General features: G+C 41.6%; 3 protein-coding genes across 3 annotated transcripts in view; all 3 read right to left on the reverse strand.

Moving 5' to 3' along the window:
* Positions 1 to 1,658: 1,658 nt before the first annotated feature.
* Positions 1,659 to 4,907, reverse strand: LOC109964366 (tubulin alpha chain-like). Its single transcript, XM_020607633.1, has 4 exons — positions 4,806 to 4,907; positions 3,366 to 3,588; positions 3,050 to 3,198; positions 1,659 to 2,831 (listed from the first exon to the last, which is right to left on the reverse strand). Exons 1-4 carry the CDS (start codon positions 4,806 to 4,808, stop codon positions 1,854 to 1,856), a joined length of 1,353 nt encoding a protein of 450 aa, XP_020463289.1. The 5' UTR covers positions 4,809 to 4,907; the 3' UTR covers positions 1,659 to 1,853.
* On the reverse strand, positions 1,659 to 7,895 carry LOC109964369 (tubulin alpha chain). Its single transcript, XM_020607636.1, has 4 exons — positions 7,700 to 7,895; positions 7,230 to 7,378; positions 6,088 to 7,120; positions 1,659 to 1,799 (listed from the first exon to the last, which is right to left on the reverse strand). Exons 1-3 carry the CDS (start codon positions 7,878 to 7,880, stop codon positions 6,143 to 6,145), a joined length of 1,308 nt encoding a protein of 435 aa, XP_020463292.1. The 5' UTR covers positions 7,881 to 7,895; the 3' UTR covers positions 1,659 to 1,799; positions 6,088 to 6,142.
* A 3,085-nt stretch (positions 7,896 to 10,980) lies between these two features.
* Positions 10,981 to 15,872, reverse strand: part of LOC109964367 (tubulin alpha-4A chain) — a 6,371-nt gene continuing 1,479 nt past the window's right edge. The window contains exons 2-4 of the mRNA XM_020607634.1: positions 12,983 to 13,205; positions 12,657 to 12,805; positions 10,981 to 12,243 (exon numbers count right to left, since the gene is read on the reverse strand). Of these exons, the coding sequence (XP_020463290.1) occupies positions 11,269 to 12,243; positions 12,657 to 12,805; positions 12,983 to 13,205 (1,347 nt within the window). The 3' untranslated portion in view covers positions 10,981 to 11,268. The remainder of the gene's footprint in view (positions 12,244 to 12,656; positions 12,806 to 12,982; positions 13,206 to 15,872) is intronic.

Genomic DNA, 15,872 nt, shown 5'->3' on the forward strand with positions numbered 1-15,872 from the left:
TAGGGTTGGGAAACGTCATCAGCCCCGCCCCCCCCCGTCTGCCTGCTGCTCTTTCTTTTAATAAAAAAATATAGTAGTCTATCAAAACACAATTTTCAATATTTTAACAAATGAACAACAAAACAATACATTTAAGTTACAGCGAGGTCCTTAAATTGTTATAAAATAAGCAGATTTGAAATGATTCATGCAGTTCTCACAGAAAAAAAACTTTTTTGTTGTAAATTAAATAAATGCTGCTCGGTGATAATCCGCTTGTCCTAAAACTGTTTGCCAACCAAGAAGAATCCGCTTGTTAAGTGGTTCCATAACATCCTGCTTCTGGTGTTGTGTTGAGATCGGTTCCCCCGTCGAGATGTGTTCCCCCCTAACCTTATCCTAATCATAACCACACGGGGGCGCTACAAGACATGTATTTCGTTCTCCTCTTTTTCATATGCAGTGTTGTGTTCCCCACTGTTTCAGTATATCTGAATCAAACATCACGGGTCAGCTGGCATTTTACCGCTTTCTTTGGAATGGGAAGGAGAAAAAGTAATTTCTTCAGTTGATTATATGTCACCTTGTTCTTAAATTAATAAAAAGGCTTCTAAGAGTGTTTTGCTGCCTTGTAACGTAACGTTAGCTAACTAATTGGCACGAAGTTAAATTACATTATACATATATACTATAATAAATTTACTACCACATGTAATTAATTATGGTTATTATTATTTGGTTATTAATTAAGGCGATTATTATTATTATTATTATTATTAGTATGCCACCAGGCGGAAAGGCAACAGTGACTTCTTCTTCTTCTGTCGTTTAATGGCGGTTGGCAAACAGCTTTAGGTGCATTACCGCCACCTTCTAGACTGGAGTGTGGATCAGAACGGCCCCTACCTACTACTATAACAAATATAATTCAGTTCACATTATATTATATTGCTTAGCCCTGTACTCTCTAAAAACCTAAGTGCTCTGTATCCTATATCCCCTGAGCTTTTTCAGGCGATCAGCTGATTCTGATTCTTTTTCCCAACACCTCCAGTAAATTAAAGTTCATTTCCCCTGCTTAAAACATGTATTTCTGAATAACTCCCTCTCCCGCCTGTACCTGGGACAATTCATTATAACATGTTCCACAGTTTCTTCTACCCTACACAACTCACCAATATGTTAAACAACAATAACAGGTAATAGGCTACCTCTATTCTATTTCTAAGTAAGACTTTTGCTAGGAGTATTCCTACTTATCCCTAAGTAAAGGATTTGGATACTTGTTGCAGTACTGCAACTTACATACTTCTATAAAATGTGATACATAATAGATTAAACTATTCCCTTTTGGTGGCTGGGAAGCTACTGCAGGAAGTCTACCCCAGCCCATTGCATAGATTATGCCTGATAATCAACATGGTACAAAAAGACAGGAAATTGACAAAGGCAAAGAAACTGGAATTTCCTTTGTAAATAAATAGTAATAAATAAATAGTAGTTTTTTCACACTTGTAAAAGTTAAATGTAAATCTCAGCAGTCTGAGATGACTCAATATAAAGGGGTTACTAAAAATTTTAGAGGTGTTTGACTGTTGTTGTAGAAAATTATTCAAGAGGGAAATATGTGCTTGGTGGACTACCAGTCTGTCCTGGAAGAGTTCAAGAATGATCAGAAATTCATTTCATGAATACTTTTTATTAATAATACTCATGTATCACCTCCACATGTTATCAGATAATGGCTGGGAATGTGTTAGGTTAATGCTACTCTTCTCCCTCTTCTTCTTCATCTCCCATGCTGTCAAAAAAAAGGAAATGTCCACTGATGAAAAAAAAAAATTTATTTGGCTTAAATGCAGGCCCCAGTAAAGTTAGAATTCTTCTCCCTCTTCTTCTTCATCTCCCATGCTGTCAGTGCCAACTTCCTCATAATCCTTCTCCAGAGCAGCCATATCTTCCCTGGCCTCTGAGAACTCTCCCTCCTCCATCCCCTCTCCAACGTACCAGTGGACGAAGGCTCTCTTGGCATACATGAGGTCAAACTTGTGGTCGAGACGGGCCCAGGCTTCAGCGATGGCTGTGGTGTTGCTCAGCATGCACACGGCCCTCTGCACCTTGGCCAGGTCTCCTCCAGGAACCACAGTTGGAGGCTGGTAGTTGATGCCCACCTTGAAGCCTGTGGGGCACCAGTCCACAAACTGGATGCTGCGCTTGGTCTTGATGGTTGCGATGGCCACATTGACATCTTTGGGCACCACATCACCACGGTACAGCAGACAGCAGGCCATGTATTTGCCATGACGAGGATCACACTTCACCATCTGATTGGCTGGCTCAAAGCAGGTGTTGGTGATGTCGGCAACTGACAGCTGCTCATGGTAGGCTTTCTCAGCAGAGATGACTGGAGCGTAGGTGGCCAGAGGGAAGTGGATACGAGGGTAGGGCACCAAGTTGGTCTGGAACTCTGTCAGGTCAACATTCAGCGCTCCGTCAAAGCGAAGCGAGGCTGTGATTGAAGACACAATTTGGCCGATGAGCCTGTTTAGGTTGGTGTACGTCGGCCTCTCAATATCAAGGTTCCTGCGGCAGATGTCGTAGATGGCCTCGTTGTCCACCATGAAGGCACAGTCAGAGTGCTCCAGGGTGGTGTGGGTGGTGAGGATGGAGTTATAAGGCTCCACCACAGCTGTGGAAACCTGGGGGGCTGGGTAGACGGCAAACTCAAGTTTTGATTTCTTTCCATAATCAACAGAGAGTCTCTCCATTAGCAGGGAGGTGAAACCTGAGCCAGTGCCGCCGCCAAAGCTGTGGAAGATTAGGAATCCCTGTAGGCCAGTGCACTGATCCGCCTGAAAGGAATCTAACTTCAGTTAATCAAAATCATAGCCCAGCTGCACATTTCTAACATGGAAAAGTCACCACTTTGTCTATATCTTCTAAAAATGCAATCCCTGTTCTTTCTTTTTTTTTGGTATGAAATCAGCTAAAGCATACATGCCTTTTGGAAAGCTCAAAATTGTGTTAAATGCTCCACCTGCCCTACAGTTGAGTGCTACACAGCTCTTACCAGTTTACGAGTCCTGTCTAGAACCAAATCAATGATCTCCTTGCCGATGGTGTAGTGTCCACGGGCATAGTTGTTGGCAGCATCCTCCTTTCCTGTAATCAGCTGTTCAGGGTGGAACAGCTGACGGTAAGTTCCTGTACGCACCTCATCTGTAAAGAGACAGTATAAAATAGGGAGTAAGAACTAACCCTATGTGAAGAAAATGCTAAACATTGTATTTGTTCTGATATTCTAAATAAATAGAAAACATTTAAGCTGTAATAATTTGCTTAAAGTCAGAGTATCACATATGTACTGTAGGTTCGTGAATACTGACCGATGACAGTCGGTTCCAGGTCGACAAAGATGGCTCTGGGAACATGCTTTCCTGCCCCTGTCTCACTAAAGAAGGTATTGAAGGAGTCATCTCCTCCTCCAATAGTCTTATCACTGGGCATCTGTCCATCTGGCTGGATACCATGTTCCAAACAGTACAGCTCCCAGCATGCATTGCCCATCTGGGCTCCGGCTTGGCCAACATGCATAGAAATACACTCACGCTAAATAAAAGAAGGAGGAGAGGTTGGTTAAATAAGGGACTATCAGCATAGAATAGTACATCCATGGTTAGTGACTTGTACAGCTTGTACCTGTGTACTCCAGGTAAATTCACAAGTATGTTCAGATCATGTCATGCTATTTGTCATAAAAAGGAACATAGAGCATCTGTTCTATTTCCTCAGCGCACCGGGATCTCTTTTGAATTTTATGTTTAAGGACAATCTTTGTTATGATGTCTGCTCTCAGGTTAGAGAGAAGACAACCTAGAAGAAACTTTGACTGCTGCACCCTGTACACCAGAACAGAAAAGTGCACATGAGCAAGTATTACTGCTATTGTAGCAATCTTATTGATTACTACAATAGAATCCAGAATATGTGGGAAGGAACTATAGCTACAGATTAAATTTATTTTTGACGTCCCCTTCTAGGAGCCAGTTTTAAAGAGTTAAAAAAAAAAAAGAAACATGCAAAGTATGTGGCAGACAGGAAAGCCATGCCTCATGGAGACGGGAAATCTCTCCCCTCCTCCTCCTCATTCCTCTGTCTCCTCCCTTTCCTCATTCCTTCGCCTTTTGTGTGTCTCTCCTCCCCCATCCCGTCCAGCTGCATAGAGCTGAGTAACAGTCAGCGATGTCTCTCTCTCTCGCTCGCTCCACATTTCCCTCAAATCAAAAGCTCCTAACAGCTGCAAAATGGCTGCCAACTAACTCATACTGCCCCTGGCCAGACCACTCCTCTTTTCTCTATTCCTTCTATCCATCCCCCCACTGCCACGATTACCCTGATCATTCCTTCTTACTCAGGAAAACTGTAAATCCTCAACAAACACATGATGAAGAATCCAGCTATTTTTTTTTATCTCTTAAATGTTTCCTGCTTTATGTCTAGCTGTAATATATAAAACAACTAAACATAAAGTCTCACTCAGAGAGCTACGAAGTCTGTCATCTGGCCTAGATTGTTAAGGAGTACAGAACTGACTTATGAAGTCTCTCAGTCTTATATTGTATAACTACTGCAGTGCATCATTCCTACTCAATCCACACCAGACATGCCTTAAAAAGTTTTATTAGATAATTTCAGCTCAAAACTACTGTCACCTAGCAGTTTAAAGAGGGCCAGATGTGTAATGCTAAGAAACAGAAGCAAAAGGAGAATGAAGAAAAAAGAGAATTAAGTTTTTATTTAACGTCATCAGCTGAGCAGTTACTCACCATTTTGTCTGCTTGTCCTTCGACTGACGTTGAGGAATCAGACACAAGGAAGACGTGCAGGGGAGAGGCAGAGCTAGGGCTTATATAGGCAAGGATAAGGAAGGGGCAGGCAGGAAACCACAGCAAGCAACTGCACAGCTCACTGGAGGGAGGGGGCAGCAGTTAAAAAGAGTGGGAAGTCCCTAATGATGTTACATTATCCACACTCATATGTATTGTGTATTTGTCTTTCATCCTTAGATGACACACTGAAGCAAAAATAGCCTTCTTTTGTTTCCTCTACAAGTCTTTTCCAGCCATTTTCTCAAATTTTAAATGTGTGTGAGAGATACTGTGACCATTTGCAGTTAGACACTATTCTGAGCTGGTTTAATCATATACAAAAACTAGATTGATTGTTACATAAGGGAATTTACCAGTAGCATACAAAATAGCCATCCACTAACATCTCTTGAAAGATAGAAAGACAGAGAGAAGGAGAAATGTTATTTAACAAGGCCTGTGGGCCAGAAGAGTGATTATACATCTATGCACTTACCTGCACCCACACACTCATTAACACATACACAGCTGACATGGGTCTCTATAAAATCATTAAATGAATAATCATGCATGATTTCTTTATTGTTAATCATCAAAAAACATGGTTTAATGGTAGAAAAAAACATGATTCCTTACAAATAATGTGTTCAGATTACACAAATGACTTGGCATTATGCAGGATTTCAGTTAAATCAGCTAATTTAAAAAACAGAGAAACATTACATCAGCAACCAGTACTCCCCTGAAATGTAAAAGATTTATGTAATAACAGACAAAATCTCTAGGAAATGTCTAGGCCAGTCTTGTGCTTTTCTTTGTTACAACTTTCAACGGGCCTCTTGTGAAAACAGAGCTGTGATTCACTAATAATAATAACTGGGGTCCTATTGTTGCTGCAGGCCACTGTCTGAGTATGAGCTACACAAACAACACTAGTCAGGGAGTAGTCAGTTATCTGCTCTCACAGTCACAGCTGAATGGTATACAAAAAATGACACAGGAGCCTTTTCATAACTTACATTCCACATGGGAGAGGATAGTGGGGGGAGGTGCACAAAAGACAGAGCTTGGTCTGAGTTTCTCAGTCTGATAGTGCAGGGGAAAAATTCTTAAAGACCTAAAGCACTGTTTTTTTTTTTTTTACACATTATCTCAACTAATGATTCTGCTAAATATAAACTTCAGGTTTTCAGGTGATCTATTCCTACATTTGATACCTTTTTCCTAAAAAAAAGGAAATGCCCACTGATAAAAAAAAAAAGATTTATTTGGCTTGAAAGCAGGCCCCAGTAAAGTTAGAATTCTTCTCCCTCTTCTTCTTCATCTCCCAAGCTGTCAGTGCCAACTTCCTCATAATCCTTCTCCAGAGCAGCCATATCTTCCCTGGCCTCTGAGAACTCTCCCTCCTCCATCCCCTCTCCAACGTACCAGTGGACGAAGGCTCTCTTGGCATACATGAGGTCAAACTTGTGGTCGAGACGGGCCCAGGCTTCAGCGATGGCTGTGGTGTTGCTCAGCATGCACACGGCCCTCTGCACCTTGGCCAGGTCTCCTCCAGGAACCACAGTTGGAGGCTGGTAGTTGATGCCCACCTTGAAGCCTGTGGGGCACCAGTCCACAAACTGGATGCTGCGCTTGGTCTTGATGGTTGCGATGGCCACATTGACATCTTTGGGCACCACATCACCACGGTACAGCAGACAGCAGGCCATGTATTTGCCATGACGAGGATCACACTTCACCATCTGATTGGCTGGCTCAAAGCAGGTGTTGGTGATGTCGGCAACTGACAGCTGCTCATGGTAGGCTTTCTCAGCAGAGATGACTGGAGCGTAGGTGGCCAGAGGGAAGTGGATACGAGGGTAGGGCACCAAGTTGGTCTGGAACTCTGTCAGGTCAACATTCAGCGCTCCGTCAAAGCGAAGCGAGGCTGTGATTGAAGACACAATTTGGCCGATGAGCCTGTTTAGGTTGGTGTACGTCGGCCTCTCAATATCAAGGTTCCTGCGGCAGATGTCGTAGATGGCCTCGTTGTCCACCATGAAGGCACAGTCAGAGTGCTCCAGGGTGGTGTGGGTGGTGAGGATGGAGTTATAAGGCTCCACCACAGCTGTGGAAACCTGGGGGGCTGGGTAGATGGCAAACTCAAGCTTAGACTTTTTACCATAATCAACAGAGAGTCTCTCCATTAGCAGGGAGGTAAAACCTGAGCCAGTGCCGCCGCCAAAGCTGTGGAAGATTAGGAATCCCTGTAGGCCAGTGCACTGATCCGCCTGTAAATGTTATAGTTTAAGAATACTGGAGTCAATTAATAACAAATTAAAGCAAAAGAAAGTTTATTCTACTACAAACATACACTAAGCACTCTCAGTTTAGTCTCACCAATTTACGAGTCCTGTCCAAAACCAGATCAATGACCTCTTTGCCGATGGTGTAGTGTCCACGGGCATAGTTGTTGGCAGCATCCTCCTTTCCTGTAATCAGCTGTTCAGGGTGGAACAGCTGACGGTAAGTTCCTGTACGCACCTCATCTGTAGAGTAAAAAACAGTGAGAGAAGAGCAGAATTACAGAATTAGTAATGTTGAACTACCTTAAACAGCTTTGTTTTGAAATGTTTCCACAATTATAAATATAATCTTTGTTCAGGTAATTATTATTTGGTTTATCATGTACATAAATGATCTTTGATTGGTTATTAAAAATGATAATAATGCAATTTTCATGTTTTATTTCCTGTTAAAATTACTTTAGAAAAGTTAAATTGTTGGAATTTGTTAATAATAAATAGCATAGATACATAAAAATATTCAACCAATGTAATATACCATCATTATCTGTAACTGGCACTAACCAATGACAGTAGGTTCCAGGTCGACAAAGATGGCTCTGGGAACATGTTTTCCTGCCCCTGTCTCACTGAAGAATGTGTTGAAGGAGTCATCTCCTCCTCCAACAGTCTTGTCTGAGGGCATCTGTCCATCTGGTTGGATCCCATGTTCCAGGCAGTACAGCTCCCAACATGCATTGCCCATCTGAGCCCCAGCTTGGCCCACATGAACGGAGATGCATTCACGCTGCAGAGAGTGAGCAAGAGTCTTCAGTTACCACTGATCCCTTTTCAAATTTCTACCTGAAAATACTTGGAATGCAGTTGTCATATCAAATTCTACCGATGGACCGATGGAGATGAATAAATACCTAATACAAAAATAAGACAGCTTAAAAAAGATTACATTTCATAATGTTAATCAATACAGTAGTATGCAATTTGGTTTCACACCAGTAACTCTGACTTACCATATTTTATTTATGTGTGTTTTCCAATGTGCAGGTATTAGTGGGAAGGTGTAGCACAGAAGCAAGCTATGATACTCTGCTCTTATATACCTGCAGCTTACAGTGAGCAGTGATTTGATCTGAGTTGTAATCAGAGACCCTGCTGATGAGACCAGGATAAAATCTCCTATTTGACAAATGTGCACACAATGCAACAGGAGGCCACCACCCTATTCATTGTATGAGCCTCTGAGTGCTTTGTACTGGTGTGTATATGCACCTCAAATTTCAGAAAGAAAAAGCGCAACCCGGAATGAAGGGAAGGTAACCTAGTGTCGTTTCACTTGGCAGTTTTTAATGGCTCCTTTTATAGTGTAGTTTATGATAGGATAACAAACTCCTACAATGTCAAAGAGCCGTGTACCCTAATTTATGTACTGTATTAATTTAGAATATTTAGAACTGAGGTATGATGGAAACAATACTTTCATACTGTCATGTTGCTTTTGTTTGCCAAGCATGCCAGTTTCCCACAAGTGTCAGTATTTATTAAACAATACACAGTATATGAGACCTGCTCCTTCCCTCTCAGTTCATCATCCTCTTGGGAGAGTACAGAGAAACTGAATACATGTGAATCACTTAATAATGCACCAGCTGAATAAATGGAGTAAACAGCAAATGCCGGCCAGAATCATGCTTAGGTGCTATTGTTTAGATTTCTAAGCCCAGAAAGTATTTCATAACCAACAGGTTGTGTAGTTTACATGTTCACAAGTCAATACAACATGATAAGTCATTGTGGCGGCAGTGGAGTAGCTGCCTGCTTCAACTGGCAGGAATAACATAAACTGTTGATATACTGTAGCGCCATGGCTCAAAGGCAGAATGCTCTGTCTGTTATATTTCAAACAAGTCCGACAACTTTCAAGACCAACAGGCAGCCACTGTTCAAACCGTACAGGAATGTTAATTAAGTAAAACATCCTGTTTTGTGATTAAGAAACACTGAGGCATCACCATCTTTCTTATAGCATGCATTTTTTAAAATCAAAAATGTAGTGGATGTCAGTCGAACGTTACACCAAGTAAACACTTAGATACTCACTTCACACTTCTTTTATTGCGAGCCAACCAGGGTGACTCTTTGGCGATGGCCAGGAAACTCAGAGTGGTGCCTCAGTGACAGCTGCACCACTATTCATTCTGAGGTTAGTTCCTCTCCTGAGGCTGTGAGACTCATTTGTAACAAATAAAGTAATTGATGTTGGTGGACAACACCACACAAAGCACTGTGGTGTCAGTTGTATAAACTGCCATTATGTTTTAGTTGCATATCACTGCTAAGTGTGTTTTATTACTTTGCAGACAAGATAGGGATGATTATACAATGTAAATAATTATTATGTACTTTTACATACAAATAGAAATGCAATACAAAATACAGCAAATATGATACCTTGAATCTTCAGGTGTAATTCAAGTTGCCGAACTGTTAAAAGGCACTGGGAAAACCTACATCTCACTGTTGTCTTCACTCATGTTTTGCACTCATAGGTGTTGAGTGAATCATAAAGCTATGACCCACTTCTACTGACGGAGAGCAAAGGTCCTCAATGTCCCATAATTAAATCTTTTCAGTAATGGGTCATAAAAATGCCTGCCCTGAAAAGAAAGAATGAAAGAGGTGAACAAAATGAGATGATAAGGTCATTTGCAAATTCAGTAAATTACGTGTCACTTACAGTATGGTATATAACATAGTAAATTAGAAACTTGCAATCCCAATCTACACAATTACACAGGGTAGCTGAAGACATACAAAAATACAAACTACACAAACACTTTGCAGGACCCACTGTGGTAGTGAAAAAACGGACTTCTACACACGCCCGTCACTGCTGCTTAACTCACTCTGTGACTCACGCTAAAGCAACTACGACCTCTAGCTTTCAAAAGGTTGCTGTGACAGCATCCATTGTTTGTTCCACATTCAAAGAAATCAACTGCATAGGCCTGACCCTCAAAATAGTCTTGGCTGATTTGACTATTAGAGTATTTTTAAGAACATTCTAAATGCATAATGAATATACTATATTTTCAGTCAAAAAATAGAAATAAAAAAATCAATCACTGTAAATTTTGTATAAAATAGATGGAATGAACAGGATTCAATTTTTGTGGTCTCATACATGATGGGATAGCCTATATATAGAAATTAATGCAAAATGATGAATATACATAAAAATGCTCTGATGAACAGTGAGGATGCATCTACTGGTATAAATTCATTCATTCATTTTCTACTGTTTGTTCCCTGAGCGGGGGGGAGCCAATCCCAGCCGGCAATTGGGCGAAGGCGGGGTACACCCTGGACAGGTTGCCAATCCATCGCAGGGCTGACACATAGACAAACAACCACACACACGCACATGCACTCCTATGGGCAATTTTAGAGACCACACAATCAACAAGCTGCATGTCTTTGGACTGTGGGAGGAAGCCGGAGTACCCGGAGAGAACCCACGCAAGCACGGGGAGAACATGCAAACTCCACACAGAAAGGTCCCAGGTGGGGCCCGAATCTGGAACCTTCTCGCTGTGAGGCAACGGCGCCAACCACTGTGCCACCGTGCTGCCCCTACTGTTATAAATGATTAATATAAAAAATAGAATGATTCACTAATTACCCAGACAATTCATTGAAAATGTGGAGATGACTACAGTATTACAAGAAAGTGAGACTGGATTTAAGCAGGTGCAAAATATAATAAAAATGAGCCGACTATGGCATAATTTTTTTAAATCCCAGTTTATAGTTTTAATGCTTTGAGTCAAAAGTAAGAAAAGGCAATGTGTTTTAGGAGAAGATTTATTGAGTGACAACACAAGCTTCAAACTTATAAAAATTTGGTTATTGTGCATCTTTTACTGTATTGGTAAAACAAATAAATACAGTAAACATATTAAAAACTGCCAAAGAAGCTGTAAATTGGAACATGATGGGATAAATTATTTCAGACTTAGGTTTTTTTAAATTAAAAAGGTCATATTTCTGAGTTTGAAACCAAAATACAGACTTTTTTTAAAAAGAAAAAAACAATTTGTTACTGCATATAAACGGCAAATGACAGCTATACTTTTCTAATATTCCTCTCCTTCTTCTTCGTCTTCAAATGAGTCAACCCCCACTTCCTCATAATCCTTCTCCAGAGCAGCCATATCTTCCCTGGCCTCTGAGAACTCTCCTTCCTCCATCCCCTCTCCAACGTACCAGTGGACGAAGGCTCTCTTGGCATACATGAGGTCAAACTTGTGGTCGAGACGGGCCCAGGCTTCAGCGATGGCTGTGGTGTTGCTCAGCATGCACACGGCCCTCTGCACCTTGGCCAGGTCTCCTCCAGGAACCACAGTTGGAGGCTGGTAGTTGATGCCCACCTTGAAGCCTGTGGGGCACCAGTCCACAAACTGGATGCTGCGCTTGGTCTTGATGGTTGCGATGGCCACATTGACATCTTTGGGCACCACATCACCACGGTACAGCAGACAGCAGGCCATGTATTTGCCATGACGAGGATCACACTTCACCATCTGATTGGCTGGCTCGAAGCAGGCGTTGGTGATCTCAGCAACTGACAGCTGCTCATGGTAGGCTTTCTCAGCAGAGATGACTGGAGCGTAGGTGGCCAGAGGGAAGTGGATACGAGGGTAGGGCACCAAGTTGGTCTGGAACTCTGTCAGGTCAACATTCAGCGCTCCGTCAAAGCGAAGCGAGGCTGTGATTGAAGACACAATTTGGCTAATGAGTCTGTTTAGGTTGGTGTATGATGGGCGCTCAATATCAAGGTTCCTGCGGCAGATGTCGTAGATGGCCTCGTTGTCCACCATGAAGGCACAGTCAGAGTGCTCCAGGGTGGTGTGGGTGGTGAGGATGGAGTTATAAGGCTCCACCACAGCTGTGGAAACCTGGGGGGCTGGGTAGATGGCAAACTCAAGCTTAGACTTTTTGCCAAAGTCAACAGAGAGCCTTTCCATCAGCAGGGAGGTAAAACCTGAGCCAGTGCCACCACCGAAGGAGTGGAAGACCAGGAAGCCTTGAAGACCAGTGCACTGATCAGACTGCAGGTACAGAAAAATTATTTCAAAAACCATTAAGGCAACAAAGCATTGCTTTGTATAATTTATATAAATGCTTACTGTATATTGCTTTAAATTACAACACTAATCTATGTTACCACTATTATCTTCCTCAATAATAGCATACTTTATAAGGATAGAGGGCTACAGGAGCCCTTTTTTTGGCTGTTGACAAAGTCGCCAACACTGAATGTACACTGGTGTGACTGTTGGAGTTCAAGCTCGTGTGCAGGTCTGACTGACACACATCGATTTGGCAGGATGATCTCTGCTTGACTGAGCATGTACATCAAAGTTTTCTTTACATAAATCCATGAAACTGATGGGCTAATTGCACAGAATCATGTTAAAGAACAAAACTAGTGTGAAATAATGGCTACCCTAGAGCGCCCTACCAGTTTGCGGATCCTGTCCAGAACAGGGTCAATAATCTCCTTGCCAATGGTGTAGTGTCCACGAGCATAGTTGTTGGCTGCATCTTCCTTTCCTGAGATCATTTGCTCAGGATGAAAGAGCTGGCGGTATGGTCCTGTGCGCACTTCATCTAAAATTTAAACAGAAAAGAGTTGAGAAAACAAATTTACTGCATCAGTTATGATTATAACAAGCGCTATTAGAGGACAAAGCATTTAGAATCATTTTATAGACTCATGTCAATGTATAGCAGAATGATGGATATACAGAACAGTTTGTCCACTCTCTACTTTATAACATTACTGACCAATGACGGTGGGCTCCAGGTCAACAAAGATTGCTCTGGGGACATACTTCCCAGCCCCAGTGTCACTGAAAAAGGTGGTGAAGGAGTCATCATGGCCTCCAATGGGTTTGTCGCTGGGCATCTGGCCATCCGGCTGGATGCCGTGCTCCAGGCAGTAAAGCTCCCAACAGGTGTTCCCCATCTGGACACCAGCCTGGCCTACATGGACAGAGATGCACTCACGCTGCAACAGAAGAAGAGGAGAGGCTGAATACGGGGGGAAAACTGAGGAGAGAAGTAGCAAGGAAGGAAATACCATAAGAATTTATTTGTTTCCAGTGAGTTACGAGAGCATTAAACATTGTGAAGACCGTCTGCATTTGCTTTGCTATTGATATGAATGGCAAAATGTCAAAAATACTTATCACATTTTGCAAATAAAAGCTACAGCTGCAAACTCTAACAAAATAATTAAATAACTCTGCCACAAGGTGGAAAAAAAGGCATATACAAAGAACATGCAGAACAGATTAGCTGCAGCTACCACCGGATCTCATGCAACTGTACAGTATGAGCAGATCTTATGAACTAAAAATGGAGGTCAAGTTTAGAGAACTGAGCATTTAATATTTATGCTATGAATGCGACCTAAATAAAAAGACACCAGGCTTTCCTCAGATTATTTATAATGCTAGTGTCATTGTTAAATCCAAGATCAACTGGGGAAGAAGAACACTGGACACAACAGGGGATTTATGATTTTCACTGTACTAACTGGGGCTCAGACTACATTTATGCAGACTAAGTTTATATAGACTGAGACAAAATACATGCTTAACATGTGCCACTCATCTGAAATGGTACCATTTACACTACATACAGTGGAAGAGCAGCTATTCCTCTTAAGGAGGGCTGTTTTTTTGGATCTGTGTGGCTGCTAAATTTCATAATGTTCAATTTACATAATATGAATCTGAAACATCAAGCCTTTGCATTTGAAAAGCTGTAACAAAGAATACTTGAATTTTTATTGCCACACAATGCACAGAGCAATAGAAAGTATCTTTCGGCTTTTCCTGTTTTGGGGTCACCACAGTGAATCGTTATACTGACGATTCGCATGTTGACATTTGGCACGTGTTTTACGCTGGATGCCCTTCCTGACGCAACCCTGACTCGAACCACGGGCCGCAGCGGTGAGAGCCTTAACCACTAGCCTACCAGGGACAGCTCAATGATAACCATATTTCCATCCTGCTTAATCTCAGGCTATTTATATCCTTCCGCAATAACTTCCCCCTTTTCAATGATGAGGAAGGTGCTGGGAGGTGAAGGATGGGATGCAGTGGGAGGAAAAGGTTTACAGAACTTTGTACCATATTAAAGTATTTTAAATCTCACTAAACCCATACTGACCGATAAGAATTTCTAGATGAATACTAAGGTGACCCTTCTAGACTGGTCATGTTTTCCAGGTTAGCAGATCTCAGTGAAGCATCTATTTTAGGGCCCTCATGAAAACCTGACACCTAGCAGCAAATGCTTACTGTTTCAGCAAACACTGACAGGCACTCCTCAAAACAGTGGCTGCTACCAAGTTGCATTTTGCTCCTAAAAGTGTTCTGCTATGTGTAAATGTGCAAAGATCTTTACTGATAAATAATAAATACAAAGGCTATACATTTTGTTTTCCATCTGACTTTATTTGAATGCCACAATGGTATTTTTGCTGCCACAAGAGTGAGTTCACAGTAGTGAATTCAGAGCTAAACTCAAAGACAAAGAGCTTTCAAACTGTCAAATTTCTCCACTCCCTAAAACCTGTCAGGGTGTGTCTGCACAATATGTCACCAAACAGAGATCTCTTAGCTGTCCATAATTACAAGTGATAATATCAAACACCTTCAAGCACCCCATGTGAATTATAAACTTTGTAAACAAAGTAATTTCCAGAATGCCATGAAATTTGACATGGGCATAATGACTGAATACAGTTTAGTCTTTCCTATAGCACTGATACAGTCTAGCTCAGTTGGTGTGGACCAACAGGATAAGCCCCTTGGTGGCAGACTATTGCATTCTACAGCCTTGTCCCATTAGGTTTCTGTAGCTAAAATGTCACATGTTTAAGATGGAAACTTTAGACCAAACTGTTCATTAGGTGCAACAGAACAAGCCTAAAACCACAACTGCACACGCAATATACAGTAAGTTTAAACTGTTCATTAGGTGCGACAGAACAAGCCTAAAGCCACAACTGCACACGCAATATACAGTAAGTGACTGGCTGTTATGACATGCGCTGAGCACATTCATGCTTCCAAGGTAAGCCTCTCATGTCAATTGTGCCATCACAGTGGGTTTCTTAGTTATCCAGGTGAAGGTAAACCTGACTTACTCCTCTATGTGCTACTGTAAAGCACTAGTAATATAGAAAAAAAAAACAGTGGAGACCCGTAATCCAAAATATGACTTTGACCACAGGTTTGTAGGTCTTAACTATGCATATTTTCCACATTCATCCTTGATCTAATTCATTTATTTTACTCTTTTCTTTATGTATATACTCTATACTAGTACTACAGTCACTCGGGTTAATAACAGTTTAATACTAGTAATACAGGAACTTGGGTGGATGGCTCAGGGCTATTTGATCAAGGTGTGTATACTGTACTGTAGTAGTTTAGGCCACTGAGGACACAGCACTGTTTGGATTTTATAAGCGGTAGTGCTAACAAGCCATGTTTATACTACACTGTGCAAACAGAACTCAAAGTGTGTGTGTGTGTGTGTGTGTGTGTTAAATGTCCCAATACAAAAGCACAAGACTAACCATGATCAGTCACAAGGCTAACAGTAATATTTTTTTTATTCAGACAGTCTCCATTTCATTTGACAGCGATTATATATA

This window comes from Monopterus albus, unplaced genomic scaffold, assembly GCF_001952655.1.
Source record: "Monopterus albus unplaced genomic scaffold, M_albus_1.0 scaffold88.1, whole genome shotgun sequence".
Classification (NCBI taxonomy): domain Eukaryota; kingdom Metazoa; phylum Chordata; class Actinopteri; order Synbranchiformes; family Synbranchidae; genus Monopterus; species Monopterus albus.